At 57.8% G+C, this 14,604-nt stretch overlaps 1 protein-coding gene across 4 annotated transcripts; it reads left to right on the top strand.

Annotated features, from left to right (window-relative positions):
* The first annotated feature begins 2,658 nt into the window (after positions 1-2,658).
* On the top strand, positions 2,659-14,204 carry FGFR4 (fibroblast growth factor receptor 4). 4 transcript variants are annotated; one of them, XM_034656678.1, is made up of 18 exons: positions 2,659-2,802; positions 6,324-6,467; positions 7,128-7,391; positions 7,482-7,562; positions 7,686-7,852; positions 8,396-8,519; positions 9,061-9,251; positions 9,389-9,527; positions 9,858-10,051; positions 10,158-10,303; positions 10,391-10,512; positions 11,694-11,804; positions 11,892-12,082; positions 12,479-12,601; positions 12,690-12,760; positions 12,983-13,120; positions 13,332-13,437; positions 13,536-14,204. In XM_034656678.1, exons 2-18 carry the CDS (start codon positions 6,335-6,337, stop codon positions 13,677-13,679), a joined length of 2,445 nt encoding a protein of 814 aa, XP_034512569.1. In that variant the 5' UTR covers positions 2,659-2,802; positions 6,324-6,334; the 3' UTR covers positions 13,680-14,204. The 4 variants fall into 4 exon arrangements, with proteins under 4 accessions (XP_034512569.1, XP_034512568.1, XP_002928189.3 ...); XM_034656677.1 differs by lacking the exon at positions 2,659-2,802 and adding an exon at positions 3,753-3,910 and having other exon boundaries at positions 6,328-6,467; XM_002928143.4 differs by lacking the exon at positions 2,659-2,802 and adding an exon at positions 3,773-3,910.
* Positions 14,205-14,604: the final 400 nt, after the last annotated feature.

Below are 14,604 nucleotides of genomic sequence, written 5' to 3'. Positions count from 1 at the left end.
GTGCCCCGCCCCAGCCGCCTCTCACACTCACGTTCAGGAGAGTGCGTACCTTCCTGGGCTGAAGTTAAGAATGGGGGCAGAAAGCAGGCTGGTGCTGTAGCATCAAAAATCCCAAGTCTGTGGAGAGCCACCCTGAGCTCGCTCTCTTTGTCCCAGAAGATCAGGGTTCAGGGCTCAGTTCTGTTGTTCACTTGCTATGCAACTTCGTTTTTGTTTTTTTTTTTAAGATTTTATTTATTTATTTGACAGAGATAGAGACAGCCAGTGAGAGAGGGAACACAAGCAGGGGGAGTGGGAGAGGAAGAAGCAGGCTTATAGCAGAGGAGCCTCATGTGGGGCTCGATCCCACAACGCGGGTATCACGCCCTGAGCCGAAGGCAGACGCTTAACCGCTGTGCCACCCAGGCGCCCCGCCACTTTGTTTTCTTAAGTAAGCTCCATGCCCAACATGGGGCTTGAACTCGTGACCCTGAGATCAAGAGTTACATGTTCTACTGACTAAGCCAGCCAATCGCCCTGCTACATGACTTTAGACAAGTCATTCCGTTTGTCTGAGCTTCTGTTTCCTTACCTGCAAAACGTAGCTGAGGATTCTAACCCCATTTGGTTTGGGGGGAGGATCAAAGGATATGATGCATGTATAACACCTAGCTTAGCATGTCACCTGGTGGACACTGGGAGCTCGCCAAGGCAAGAACTTCCTCCCTACTTCCTGTTCTCCTGAAACCCAGTGCCATTCACTTCCTCCAACATCCCTGGGGAAAAAGAAGCAGGAGTGTGCCCATTTTCTGAATAGAGAAACTGAGGCAGAGGCAGACTAAAGGCAGGATTTTAGGATGGCAGGCTCCTGAGCTCCTGCTAGGGGCGTAGGGGGGGGGTCATGTTTTGTGGAGTTTTTTTAAAGATTTTATTTATTTATTTGACAGAGAGAGAGGGAACACAAGCGGGTGGTGTGGGAGACGAAGAAGCACGCTCCCCAGCGGAGCAGGGAGCCCGATGCGGGGCTGGATCCTAGAACTCTGGGATCACGCCCTGAGCTGAAGGCAGACGCTTAACGACTGAGCCACCCAGGAGACCCGAGAGGTTGTGTTTGAAAGGTTTTGAGAGAGAGAGACTGCAAATGTAACTGGTGGAACATTGTTACCAAAAGAGTGAGACCGTGGGGAGACAGGCTTGGATGCCTCTGCCAGACTCCCTCAGCATGTCTCCTTCTGTGCTCTGTTTACTTAGCCATCTCTCCCCACTACAGGGCAGCAGCTCCTTGAAGGGGGGGGGGGGCTGGGGCAGATTACTGCTTGAACAGTGCATACCACATAATGAACCTTTGACTGACACCTGGCAAATGAATGTGTGTATGAATGAATGACGTGAAAGAGCATCAGATGCCACAGAGGGTCCGTGTGACTCGTCAGAGGTCACGAGTGCAGGATGGGAGGTGGACAGGGATGTGCAGCCGTGGGGGTGGGAGGTATAGGATTGCCAGTCTAAGGGACTTCGCTATTTCAGGAGGCAGGTTGCACAGCCTGGACTATGAAAGCCTTTCCTTTACCTTTGGCTCAGGTAAACCTGAGAAGTGCCTGGAAGTTGAAAGAAGCTGTGTGGGGTCCAGCTCCTACTGGCAGCCCACCCCTCCCCCTCCGCCCCCGCAACAAGCACATTCTCTAAGGGGAGCCCGCAGAGGACCACAGGTGGGGAGCTGTATCTCTCCAGGAGCCCGGGAGGTCCAGCGAGGCCCCTCTGGGCAGGAGGCTTCCATTTGCTGGGCTGCCCCAGTGCCAGGAGCCTCAACCTTTCCAGGTACTCAGCAAGGAAGGACTCCGAATGAGGGGAATCAGAACCAGCTGGTTTTAAAAGATAGCCAATTATTTCCTGATTTATCTTTGGGAGGAAACCATTATTTTGTTTGAGAAGGGGGGAAAAAATCACTTTGTTGGGCTTTCAAGTTATGCAAAGGAAAAGCCTCTATCCCCGTAGGGAGTTAGGGTGGAGAGAGCTAGACTTCTCTGCATAACAATGGGAAAGGAAGCTGCTTCCCTTTGGGCAGGGTCTCCACCAGCTAGAGGGGCACCTGGGAGATGAGTCTGAGACCCCAGCTAAGGGGTTTCCTTTCTCCTCAAGAAGCCTTCCGAGGAGTGGAGGGCTTAGACTTCAGGTGAGGCTCGGGCAGAGGTCAAAGTTCAGCTGCCCTCTTAGTTTGGCCACTGTCTACTTGCTCAAGGGGAGAGGTGCTTGCAAGTGAGGCCGACCTGAGCAAGGTGGGGCAGAACTATTTGGGGGTATCCACTGTGTGCCAGGTGCTTGGGATACAATGTTGAAGCCTGTAGCAGTTCCTGCCTTCTATTTACACAACTGTTTAGTTACAGTTCTGGAATGTTCCATGAAGATGAAGAAATAACGGGTCCTAAATAATCATAGTTAACATTACAAAGCAAGTGTCATATACCAGGCAGTGTTCTACAGGCTTACACATGTTTACTCTGCAAAAAGCTTGCGAGGAAGATACTCTCATTATACTTCCTTTACTGATGAGAAAATGAAAAAACAGAGATGGACTAACCTGCCAAGGTTACTCCAAGTGTGATAGTGTTGAGATGTGAGTCCTGAAATCTGTGCTCTGAATCGCTTCACTTCCTGCTTCTTTCTCCATGCTCACAGGACAGAAGGCATCTAAAAGGAAATTGGCAGGTCCAGAGGGCTTCTCTGAGGCAGTGAGCTGACATCTAAGAATAAGATGGAACCAACCAGACCTGGAGGGGAACGATCGTTCCAGGAAGAGCGAACCATATGTGCAAAGGCCCAGAGGTAGAGTGGGAGCAAGGAAAGAAATGAAGGATTTGTGTGGAGATGTGGACAGGGGCCAGGTCATGCCAAGTATCATTATGGGAAGCTAGTACAAAGGTTTAAAGGGGTAGTGGATACATTCAGATTTGTATTTTTCTTTTCTTTTTCTTTCTTTCTTTTTTTTTTTTTTGAGATTCTATTTTTAAGGGGCGCTTGGGTGGCTCAGTTGGTTAAGCTTCTAACTTGGCTCAGGTCATGATCTCAGGGCTCCTGGATCCAGCGGGCGTTGGGCTCCCTGCTCAGCGGGGAGTCTGCTTGTCCCTCTCCCTCTGCCCCCCCCCAAATAAATAACATCTTTTCTTAAAAAGATTTTATTTTTAAGTAATCTCTACACCCAACGTGGGGTTCAAACTCACAACCCCAAAATCAAAAGTCGCATACTCCACCGACTGAGCCAGCCAGGCGCCCCTCAAGATTTGTATTTCAAATATCAGTCTAAATGTTGTGTAGAGAATGGATGGGACTGGTTGGGGGCAGAGGGGATCTCCTAGCCACTGTATGGTGATTGCACGGAAACCAGAGTAGCCAGGTTGGGCCAAGGTCTGTGGAGGCTGGCCGGTCAGGACTGCTGGGTGTTGCTCCCTTAAAGGGGTGAAGAGAGCAGAGGATAATGCAAGTAACTAGAACTTGGAAGCCTGGTTTAGGTGCGGCAAAAGAGGCGGAGTCTGATGGGGCGTGTAGAGGGCTGGGGCGGGGCCCCGGATTGGGCTCACCCAGTGCGCCCCTCAGCTCTGTTGGATTTGGGGACTGGTCTCCAGGTGGGCGGGACGCTTCGCTACTCGCCGCGTGGTGGTTCTCCTGATAGAGCTGGTCCAGGAGGGGCCGGGCCGGAGGTGGGCGGGGCGCTGGGTTGTCCCCCGCCAAGCCGCTGTCAGGATAGAGCTGGTCCAGGAGGGGCGGGGCCCGAGATGGGCGGGGCGCTGGGCCTCCCGCGGCCACGCCGCTGTCGCGGGTGCATTCCTGGCTCTCTGGCCCGGGGCGGAGGAGCGCCCCGGCTGAGTCTGCGGTCCCCGCTGGGCGCGGGTGTCGGGACTGGCCGGAGCTGGGAGCGGGGCCGCGGAGGACCCAGGTGAGCCGGGAACTCTGTGCCTGGAGCGGGACCCCGGAGGCTTGCGGTGAGCCGGGTCCCCTTGCGGGCTCAGGCTGCGCTCCCCGCCGCCAGAGGGCGAGCGGCAGCGGGGCTCAGGGAGCTGCCACCTCCCAGCCCTGGGGACCTGGGCGTCCTCTCGGAAGGGGGGTGGAGGAGACGGTAAATCAGTAACCCGCAGCGCACACAGGGCCTTTTGTCCCGCTCCGTCCAAAGAGCACCCTGGCGGTGGAGCTGGTTACTCATTGCCCACCCGGGCGGGGGCGGGCCGGCTGTCTCTGCAGCTCCCCCTCTGGACCTGCCGACTCGCACCTCCCCCCAGGGTGGCCGGGTAGGGGTGGAGGAAGAAGAGCGCGCTGGTCCCTCGGCTGCTGGACCGTCTGCGCGCCCCGAGTAGAGATGAGAAAGCTGAGGATCCCAGAGGTGCGGTCATTTGCCCAGGGGCCCCCAGCGCTTGAGCGAGGGAGGCTGAAGGAGAACCCAAGACTGTGTGATGCCAGAGTCAGGCCCTTCAGCCCCTGAGCAAGGCGGTGGGTTGGTCTGTCTGCGGCCGCGTGTGATCCTAGGAAGGGTCCTGAGGTTACAAGGTCAGGGCAGCCTAGGAATGGAAATAAAATCCCCAGGCCTCCCACCCCTCTCCCAATTGGAGCTGTGGACCCAGAGGGCTGCTCTCCCTGCAGAACAGAGCAGGGTGGGGGGATTCTATGGAGGAGGGCAATGGAAGCTGGGGGTGGGTGCAGGAACAGTGGCATCTGAGTGGGGTGGAGAAGAGAAATGGGGACACAGAGGTATGTATGTGCAAGAGAGAAGACATGCCCAGTTTTGAAAGCCAATGGTTTTAGTGCTGAAGAGGCTGAAGGAGCAGACTGCAACCAAAGATATTGACAAGGGCAGGGAGGGAGGCCTAGAGTGGGGGATAAACTGTGGATTGGATCCTGCTGGCCATGGGCAGCCATTAAGGGCTTGAAAGCTGGGGGATCTGGGGTGGTGACATGGCAGATACTTATAATTTCTAAAGCTCTGCTGGAGAGTGGAGTCTGGAGAGCCAAGAGAGATGTTTGCAAAGGCCCAAGCTAGAGGTGACCATTGCCTGCCTTGGATCCAAGCAAGGGAGGTGAGAAGGACTGGAGGATTGAGGAGGCAGATAGGACTGGAAGTGGAGGAGGGGTGGAGTGGGATGGGGAGAGATGATGCCCCAGCTGCAGGGGCAACCCAGGGAAGGAGCAGTTGGAGGGGGAGATGATGGCTTTGGTCAGGACAAGCTAAGTGCCCCCCACCTCAGAGCCAGAGCTGGAAGGGGGGCAGTGGCTGAAGAGACAGGGTGCAGTGAGCTTCCTGGGCAAGTAGATTCAGAGACACCAGTGCCTCCCGATTTATGGAGTCCCAGGTAATAGCCAGTAGTCCCCTGTGACATCAGTCACCTCTTCCCCCGCCCCAGCTGATGCTGTTTTGAGTGCTCCTTTTGGGAGATGGAGACAGCCTTGGTGGTATATGGGTAGTGTGGGTGTGTACCTCATACCTGACACGAACCGCACCAGAATCAGAGGTAATTGGCCAAGGGCAGACCCAGAGTGACAGTCACGGGGAGGGGGGGAGAACATGCCAACATTCTGTGTTCCCAGCCCCTCCATATGGTCTCTTTTATCCCCAAAGCAGTCCTCTGAGGACAGCACCCAGAGAGGGACAGGGACTTGCAAGTTGGTAAGAGTCAGGATTTGAACTTGGCTTTGCTGGACACAGAGCCCGTGTTGCCTCAAATGGAGTTGTGAGGACACAAAGAGCAGATGTATTCCCGGCATGCCATTCTGGTTCAGAGTGAGGAAGAACTTCTGCTCGCCATGGAATGTGCTGCTTTGTTAGGAGTGAGTGCCCTGCCACTGAAGGTATTCAAAGCTGGCCATGAAAATGTCAGCAATGCTAGAAGTGTGGGTCAGATCAGATAACACCCAGATGCTGAAGTCTGGCCTTGTATTAGATTTCGTGGTGTTTTTTTTTTTTGTTTTTTTGTTTTTTTGGTTCTTCAGCAATAAATTCATTTATTCAGCAAAAAATAAATTATGTGTGCTGAGAGCAAGCAGAAGATATGTCTCCGTTCTCTGCTTTCCTCCAAGGAAAGAATCCCCAAACTGCCCTTTCTGTGAACTTGTGCCAGGGTCTCAGCAGTACCGGAGGAGAGCAGGAAGCCCAGCCCTACCCCCCGCACAACCTACTGGGAAGAAGCTCTGGGCTCTGGCAATAGCAGAGTGGCTTCCAGTCTCTGCCGTGCTGCTGCGTGGGGGGCGGGGGGGTTGGACAAGTCTCCTGACCACTTCCGGTCTCAGTTTCTTTATCCGCAAAATAGGGGAATAGCACTACCAAAGGTGCATGCATCGCAGTTCTTCTCCCTCCTTTCCAGGAAGGCAGTTGATGGTAAGCCCGGCCTGGGTCCCTGTGAGCAGCAGGAAGGATATGTGGCTGCTGTTGGCCCTGCTGGGGGTCCTGGTGGAGGTGCCTGGGGCTCCAGCTTTGTCTCTTGAAGCCTCTGAGGAAATGGAGCTAGGTATGGCCTTTAGGGTGGGAGCGGGTGGCAGGGGTGGGCACCTGGAGGAAGCTACTAGCTGAGCAAAGCTGGAAAGGATCTGGCCCAGACCCTGAGGTGGTGACAGCAGGGCAGGGCCCCACCATTGAGACTCAGTGTCTGGCTCCCAGCAAGCGTCCGCCTATCTCTGTGTCCACAAGAGAGGAATGGCCTTGCAGGGTGGAGGGTCCTGAGCTGGGCTGCAGAGCTGGTGGTGAGCCCCTGGCCGTGTGTGTGTGTGTGTGTGTGTGTGTGTGTGTGTGTGTGTTCTGTGCACCAGGTGTGTGGTTTGGGAGGCCCAGCAGCACATGCGGTGTATGCACTGTGAGTATGCTGTGGCCTGGAGGTGTGGCATGTGCCCTGTATGTGGCACCTATAGCATGTGTGCGTGTGCGTGTGGCGATGGCATGTCCAGCCCAGCATGTGTGCTACGCAAGCGCATCTGTAGCACGGGATGTGTACGTGCTGAGGAGCCGCGGGTGTCCAGCATGTGTCCAGGGATGTGTACGTGCTGAGGAGCCGTGGGTGTCCGGCATGTGTCCAGGGATGCTTGTGCCCTGCCTGTGCAGCATGTTCTCCAGACACAGGCGGCTCCCTCAGCTGGGGCTGTGGGGCTCACTGACCTCTGCCCTTGGCCCACAGAGCCCTGCCTGGCCCCCAGCCCGGAGCAGCAAGAGCAGGAGCTGACCGTGGCCCTCGGGCAGCCCGTGCGGCTATGCTGTGGGCGGGCTGAGCGTGGTGGCCACTGGTACAAGGAGGGCAGTCGCCTACCACCTGCTGGCCGGGTACGAGGCTGGAGGAGCCGCTTGGAGATCGCCAGCTTCCTACCGGAGGACGCCGGCTGCTACCTCTGCCTGGCACGAGGCTCCATGCTTGTCCTGCACAATGTTACCTTGGTTGTGGATGGTAAGGGGGTCTAGCAGGGGCTAAAGGGTGCCTGGGGAGAGAGACCCTCCCATCCTAGACCTCAGACATCTCTTTTTGTCCCTGACATAGACTCCTCGACCTCCAGCAATGGTAATGAGGACCCTAAGGCCCATGGGGGCCCCTTGAACGGGCATATTTACCCCCAGCAAGGTCAGTATGAGTCGTCAGGGACTCATTTCCCTACCTCCCGGCTGGTCACTGAAAAGAAGACACCTGTGTGGAAACAGGTGGTCATCCTGGGGGCACTAAGTTCTCCTTTCCCCTCCCCTCCAGCTCCCTACTGGACACACCCTCAGCGCATGGAGAAGAAACTGCACGCAGTGCCTGCTGGGAACACGGTCAAGTTCCGCTGTCCAGCTGCAGGCAACCCCACACCCACCATCCGCTGGCTCAAGGACGGACAGGACTTCCACGGGGAGCATCGCATCGGAGGCATTCGGGTGAGTCTCCAGGTTCCAAGATCGTTTGCTCCTCCATTTTCACTCCCCCATTGGTCCGCTCATACCTAGAAGTCGTTCCTTCTCTAATGAGGAAGGCCGCTGCGGGCCCTAGAAGGAGCACTAGACCGTAGACTGGGACAGCTCCGATTCAAATCCCCACTCTGCCACCATCCCACAAGTGACTTAATCTCTCAGCCTTAGCTTTCCTCGTAAAGTGGGAAGCTCACTGACTGGCAGGTATGGAGTGTTAGCAGCTAATTCTCATGAGAGGACCCTATAGGGTCAGCTCCAGGTTGCAGTGGGGAAGCTGAGACTCCCTCCGAGACGGCAAAACTGGTTCAAGGTGGTACAGCCAGGAAGAGGCCATGCTAAAACTCAAAGGCTCAAACCAAGGGTTCAGACACGTCTCGGCCTGGGCCTGGCCTCCCCAGGGTCTCTAGAGCTTGAGAAGACCCCTGTGGGCAGGATCTGACCTCTTCATGCCCTGGACCCCGGGGTGGGCACAGGTGCATGGCCACTCATAGACGCTTCCCCTGCCCCCAGCTGCGCCACCAGCACTGGAGCCTGGTGATGGAAAGCGTGGTGCCCTCGGACCGTGGCACATACACTTGCCTCGTGGAGAACTCGATGGGCAGCCTCCGCTATAGCTATCTGCTGGACGTGCTGGGTGAGCGACGGGCAGGCAAGGCGGTGTGCGGGTGGGAGCCCTGACACTGCCCTCAGGTAGCGCCCAGTCTGGCAGGTGACGCGGCCTCAGGCTTAGATGGCTCAAACTGCCCTCGGTGTCCCAGTGGGTGGGAGGGAAGCACGGGGGTGGTGGGGGGATTGTTCGCCTGGAGGAACAGGGGTCAGCTGAGAGAAAAAGTGGGAGAGACATCCAGGCAGAGGGCCCAGGCTGAATAAAGGTCCGAGGTGTAACGGACACAATGCATTTGTGAGGAGGTGTGTGCCTGGGGTGTGGTACTTAAGCGGGGAGCCATGTCGTGGAGGGTTTTGAACGCTAGACTCTGAAGTTGTCCTTGACCCTAAAGGCAGTAGGGAGCTATGGAAGGTTTCAGCAAGGTAAGCAGGGGGCGGACAAGGTCTGAGTTGTGTATCAGGAAGTTCCCTCCCTTGAGCTGAGTGGGGGGGGGAGTCCTGGAGGCAGGTGACCAGGGTGCTTCCGTGGGTACCACTGGTCAGGGTTGACCGCCCGGCCCGGCCCCCAGAGCGGTCCCCGCACCGGCCCATCCTGCAGGCGGGGCTCCCGGCCAACACAACAGCTGTGGCAGGCAGCGATGTGGAGCTGCTGTGTAAGGTGTACAGCGACGCCCAGCCCCACATCCAGTGGCTGAAGCACATCGTCATCAACGGCAGCAGTTTCGGGGCCGACGGCTTCCCCTACGTGCAAGTCCTGAAGGTCCAGCCCCTACCAGCTCCTGAACCCTACGGCTCTCCCATGGGGTTTGGGGGTGGGGGGCGGTCCCCAGCTTCCTTCCTGGCCACAATATGGCCCCCGGCCCTGTTGTGACCCCTGAGTATGTCCCCCATCCCCAGACAGCAGACATCAATAGCTCAGAGGTGGAGGTCCTGTACCTTCGGAACGTGTCAGCTGAGGATGCGGGCGAATACACCTGCCTGGCGGGCAACTCCATTGGCCTCTCCTACCAGTCCGCCTGGCTCACAGTGCTGCCAGGTGAGCACTCGAGGGGGCCGGGAGAGGCTGCCGGAATCCTGCTCTGATCCAGTGGCGGGCTGTGTCCCTTGGCCTATGGGGCTTGGGACATGGCATGCGGATTTGTGTGTTTGATCCCTCGTGTAGCAGTGCTTCTGTGCGTGTCCATACGGATGGCCGTGTGACGCCCTGGGGTAGGGGTGTGCAGGATGGGTACAACTGCAGCTTTCTTGGTGCATGTCCCGGTGTGTGTGTTGGGAGCTGTGAGGCCTGAGTTACAGGATGTGGAGCTGGCCACCTAACCACTGACTGGTCAGTTTTCTGTCTATATATGTGTCTGTCTGTGGGCAGAGGAGGACCTCACATGGACAGCAGCAGCGCCTGAGGCCAGGTACACGGACATCATTCTGTACGTGTCCGGCTCTCTGGCTTTGGTTGTCCTCCTGCTGCTAGCTGGGCTGTACCGAGGGCAGGTTCTCATCAGCCAGCACCCCAGGCAGCCCACCACTGTGCAGAAGTTGTCCCGCTTCCCTCTGGCCCGACAGGTACCATGCTGTTCCCCACCCCTCATGGTGTCCCCAAGGGAAGTTCTTGGCCCACTTCCCAACCCAGCTCAGCTCCAGCAGGCTGACCGAGTCACCCACCTTACAGTTCTCACTGGAGTCTGGTTCTTCGGCCAAGTCAAGCTCCTCCTTGGTGCGGGGTGTCCGTCTGTCCTCCAGTGGCCCTCCCTTGCTCGCTGGCCTTGTGAGTCTAGACCTACCTCTCGACCCACTGTGGGAGTTCCCCCGGGACAGGTATGCTGCGTGGAGGGAGGATGGGGGTGCGGGCTCCAGGCAGGAATGATGTTCATATGGCTGAGGCCTCGGCTTTCTCATTTCCAGGCTGGTGCTCGGGAAGCCGCTGGGTGAGGGCTGCTTCGGGCAGGTGGTGCGTGCGGAGGCCTTTGGCATGGACCCCGCCCGGCCTGACCAAGCCAGCACCGTGGCTGTCAAGATGCTCAAGGGTGAGTGGTGGTCCTGGGGGACGTGCTGTGGCCTTGGGACTAACAGAAGAGGCTCATGGTGCTACCAGTTAGACCAGAAGGGCTGCAGGACCCCACCCTTGGGCCAGGGCCCAACTCCGCTACCAACGCTGGCAAGCCATGTCTGAGCCTATGTGCTCACGTGGCACCTGGGGGTAAATAATTGTCCCTACCTCCCGGCCTGAGGTTCGTGGAAAGTGCCTGGTACATAAAATCTTAACCGCTGGAATGATGATGACTATAAGGATTTGGGGTGACTGGGTCACAGACCCCCAACTCAGCCCTGGCCCCATGTCAGCCTTGGCCTCAAACAACCTTGTCAGCCTCACAGGCTTCCACCTCATTCCTCCTGAGTACCCCCAAGTCACACCTTCAGCCTCCCCCACCCTGGACCCTTCCCAGATCTGTCTCCCTGTGTCCGCCATTCTGGGGAAACAGCCCAAGCACCAGCCCCAGAATGCATAGGACATACCTGGGACCTACCATGGGGGCCTATCACTGCTAACCCCTGTCCACTACAAGAGCAGCCCAAACCACATCTCTGCTCCCCCGCCCCCTCCTCTCTGCACAGCTGGGGCCACCTGGTACTTTCTGGGAGGCAGGGATTGAGAAATATGCATCATGGGGTCTGGCAGGGAGGGTATGTCATTGGCCCAGGGCCACAAGCCAGCCCCTGGTCCTCAGCCTTCTGAAGAGAATCTGGAGCAGCTTCTTCTCAGCCTCCCCTAGCTGCGCCCCACTGACGATTCCCTGAATTCTCAGGCCAGATGGACACCAGGCCCCTGTCCGACCTCAGGGCGCCAGCCTGCTTCCCGCCCCCGGGAGCTCTCACCCCATTGAGGAACTAATGCCAAACCTCCAGATAGAGCTTCTTCCTGTCCAGAGTTCTCCTGTTTCCTGGTCCCACTCACGGATAGGCCCACCTCTTGTAGACCCTTGATCTTGTTGCTTCCTTGCGACTGCCGTGAGAGGCAGGGTGTGACCCATTGTCCGTTTGCTACAAGAGGGTCCTGAGGTTCAGAGAAGTCAGCAGACTTTTTAAAGGCCGCACAGCCTAGTGGGAATTCAGGTCCAGACCTTTCTGACTCCAGGCCTAGCACTCCATGTCCTGTCCCCGACCCTGCAGCTCCCCCATGTATATCACCCTGGCTGTCCCCCCGCAGACAATGCCTCCGACAAGGACTTGGCAGACCTGGTCTCTGAGATGGAGGTGATGAAGCTGATTGGCCGACACAAGAACATTATCAATCTGCTGGGCGTCTGTACTCAGGAAGGTGGGTTGGACTGGGACTAAGGGCAGGGATGGGGGGGGTGTGGAGCCCCAGCCTCAGCAGCCTCCCTGGCCCCTCTCCCCTCTACAGGGCCCCTGTATGTGATTGTGGAGTGTGCCGCCAAGGGAAACCTGCGGGAGTTCCTGCGGGCCCGGCGGCCCCCAGGCCCTGACCTCAGCCCTGACGGGCCGAGGAGCAGTGAGGGGCCGCTTTCCTTCCCTGCCCTGGTGTCCTGCGCCTACCAGGTGGCCCGAGGCATGCAGTATCTAGAGTCGAGGAAGGTATGGGCGGTGGGCAGCACTCTGGACCATTGTCACTGCTCCGTCTCTTCCCTTTCCTGCCCCTGCCATTGAACGTCCTCACCTTCTCTCGCTCTCCCCATTCCATTGCCCTGTCTAAATGTCCCCAAAGCCTTCTGTACCCCCATCCATACACAGTTGACGCTGCATGTCCCTATTCCTTCCTCTCACAGGCCCTAACTCACGGCGCAAGGGAAGAGGCCGTGTGAGCGGGAGGGTATGGGCCCTGAAGTTAGCTTTAGTCTCCCCTCTCTGAATCTTGACTTCCTCATCTGTTCAACGAGTGGACGAGGCCTCCCCCAGGGTCACTGGGAAGTACAGTGTGCCCAGCCTCCAGCCACGTGTCCTAATAAAACGAAGTCCCTGCCCTGCCCCCAGTGCATCCACCGGGACCTGGCTGCCCGAAACGTACTGGTGACAGAGGACAATGCGATGAAGATCGCCGACTTCGGGCTGGCCCGCGGCATCCACCACATTGACTACTACAAGAAAACCAGCAATGTGAGGGGGCGGGGCGGAGTCGGAAAGGGGGGTGGGGGTACCGGGACCCGTGGGACTCCGCGCCGAGACCCCTACCTCTCCCATCCAGGGCCGCCTGCCTGTCAAGTGGATGGCACCTGAGGCCTTATTTGACCGAGTCTACACACATCAGAGTGACGTGTGAGTCCTGGGGCTTGGGGGTCTGGAATATCTGCCAGCAGTCATTGCCCTACCCCACAGAAAGGGCAAAGCAATTGCCCAAGGTCACACAACCCTAGGACCTGAGTGGGGCCAGACTCCAATCCCTACCCTCCATGGGGGCTTGTGCCTGCGAGGTCCCCCATCCCAGCCCTAGAGTAGGGAGCAAACCTGTGCCTTGCTGAGCCCTGGTCCTGCCTCTAGGTGGTCGTTCGGGATCCTGCTGTGGGAGATCTTCACCCTCGGGGGCTCCCCGTACCCCGGCATCCCCGTGGAGGAGCTATTCTCACTGCTGCGGGAGGGGCATCGGATGGACCGGCCCCCGAACTGCCCCCCAGAGCTGTGAGGCCTCACCCTCCTCTCCCCCACTTTACGGTCCTTATCCTCTGCTTTGACCTTGGCCTCAGGGCCCAGACTCCTAATTCACCGTCACCATCTCCTCCCAGCCCCAAGGGGAGGTCTGAGCCTAGTTCCGGTGCCCTTCCGCTGAGTGGTCCTACCTACCCCTCATCAAGCCCTGCCCCTAGAGCTGACCCTGCACCCCCTCTGCCAGGTACGGGCTGATGCGGGAGTGCTGGCACGCAGCACCCTCTCAGAGGCCTACGTTCAAGCAGCTGGTGGAGGCACTGGACAAGGTCCTGCTGGCCGTCTCCGAGGAGGTACCGCTCCCCTCTTGTCCCATGACCCCTCTCTGCCCACTCCCCTCTGGCCCTCACCCCAGCTGACCACCAGGACTGACCAGTACTGTTCCCCATAGTACCTAGACCTCCGCCTGACCTTCGGACCCTACTCCCCTGCCGGCGGGGACGCCAGCAGCTGCTCCTCCAATGACTCTGTCTTCTGCCACGACCCCCTGCCCCTGGGGCCCAGCTCCTTCTCCTTCCCGGGGGCGGAGACATGAGCAGGGCCACGAGGTGGTGTAGTCAGGCGGCCGCCTTCAGCCTCCCGGCTGAGCTGCACCCTGGCAGTGCTTGGCCTTGGCAGCCTCAGGCCCCAACTGCAGGGTACTGTCCCAGATCTCTAGTTCTGCTTTGGGGAGGTCCGTTCTTGTTCCTGGGGTCCGTAGATGAGGCTTCCTGTTCTGGCCTGGGTTCCCAAGCCAGACTTCAACCCCAGTCTTAAGGCCCTGCCCTTGCCTTTAGAGTCATGGCCCCAGTGTTCTAATGGCCTGAGTGTTAGGGTTCTGCTTGGCCTCCAGGGCCTTAGCACTCAGTCCTTGATCCAGGGCTTTGGCTGGACCTAGCTGTTGAGCTGTCCTAAACCTCCCTGCTTCCTTGCACCAAGAGAGGTCTTGGGCCTCTAAACCCCATTTCCCCCGGTGTCCCCTGCCTCCCCTTTGCTGGTTGTCCCAGCATCTTGTGGAAAGAGCATTGGTACCTGTGCTCCTAGCTGAGCAGCTGGAAGCCTGCCGAAAACACAGAAGCAAATGGCCTTTTATAAATTATTTTTTGAAATAAACCTCTGTGTTCCTGGTGTCTTCCCTGCAGTGGATGGAGGGGAAACTGGGTGGAGGGATCCCCAAGCTGGGAGTTTTGCTGAGTGCTACAAACGGAGGGCTCTGTGCCAGGCCTTGGGTTTGCATCCACCTCCAGCTACCTCAGGGCGCCCCCAGGAACCTGTGTGCACCTCTGTCTTGGTCTGTCTTAGTAGCACCATCTTGTGTACGTGATGGTCTGAATGAGCGCTAATGGCAGAGGAGTCCACATGGCACCATCCGCTGGGTGGAACTCTTGGACCCTCTGCACATGCGTGTGCATGTGCCTGCCCTGGGACTGTCCCCAAGGGAGCTGGCAGCACCCCTCCCCCATCTGCTCAGCATTAACCAA

Source organism: Ailuropoda melanoleuca, chromosome 3 (assembly GCF_002007445.2).
Source record: "Ailuropoda melanoleuca isolate Jingjing chromosome 3, ASM200744v2, whole genome shotgun sequence".
Classification (NCBI taxonomy): domain Eukaryota; kingdom Metazoa; phylum Chordata; class Mammalia; order Carnivora; family Ursidae; genus Ailuropoda; species Ailuropoda melanoleuca.
Note: the sequence above shows the minus strand (reverse complement) of the source record. Positions and strands in the feature narration are given on the sequence as shown.

Coding starts and splice junctions, on each gene's coding strand:
- FGFR4 (XM_034656678.1), top strand. CDS start 6,335: ATGGTAAGCCCGGCCTGGGTCCCTGTGAGCAGCAGGAAGGATATGTGG. Junction 7,392..7,481: donor TGTTACCTTGGTTGTGGATG/GTAAGGGGGTCT, acceptor TCCCTGACATAG/ACTCCTCGACCTCCAGCAAT. Junction 9,528..9,857: donor CTGGCTCACAGTGCTGCCAG/GTGAGCACTCGA, acceptor GTCTGTGGGCAG/AGGAGGACCTCACATGGACA.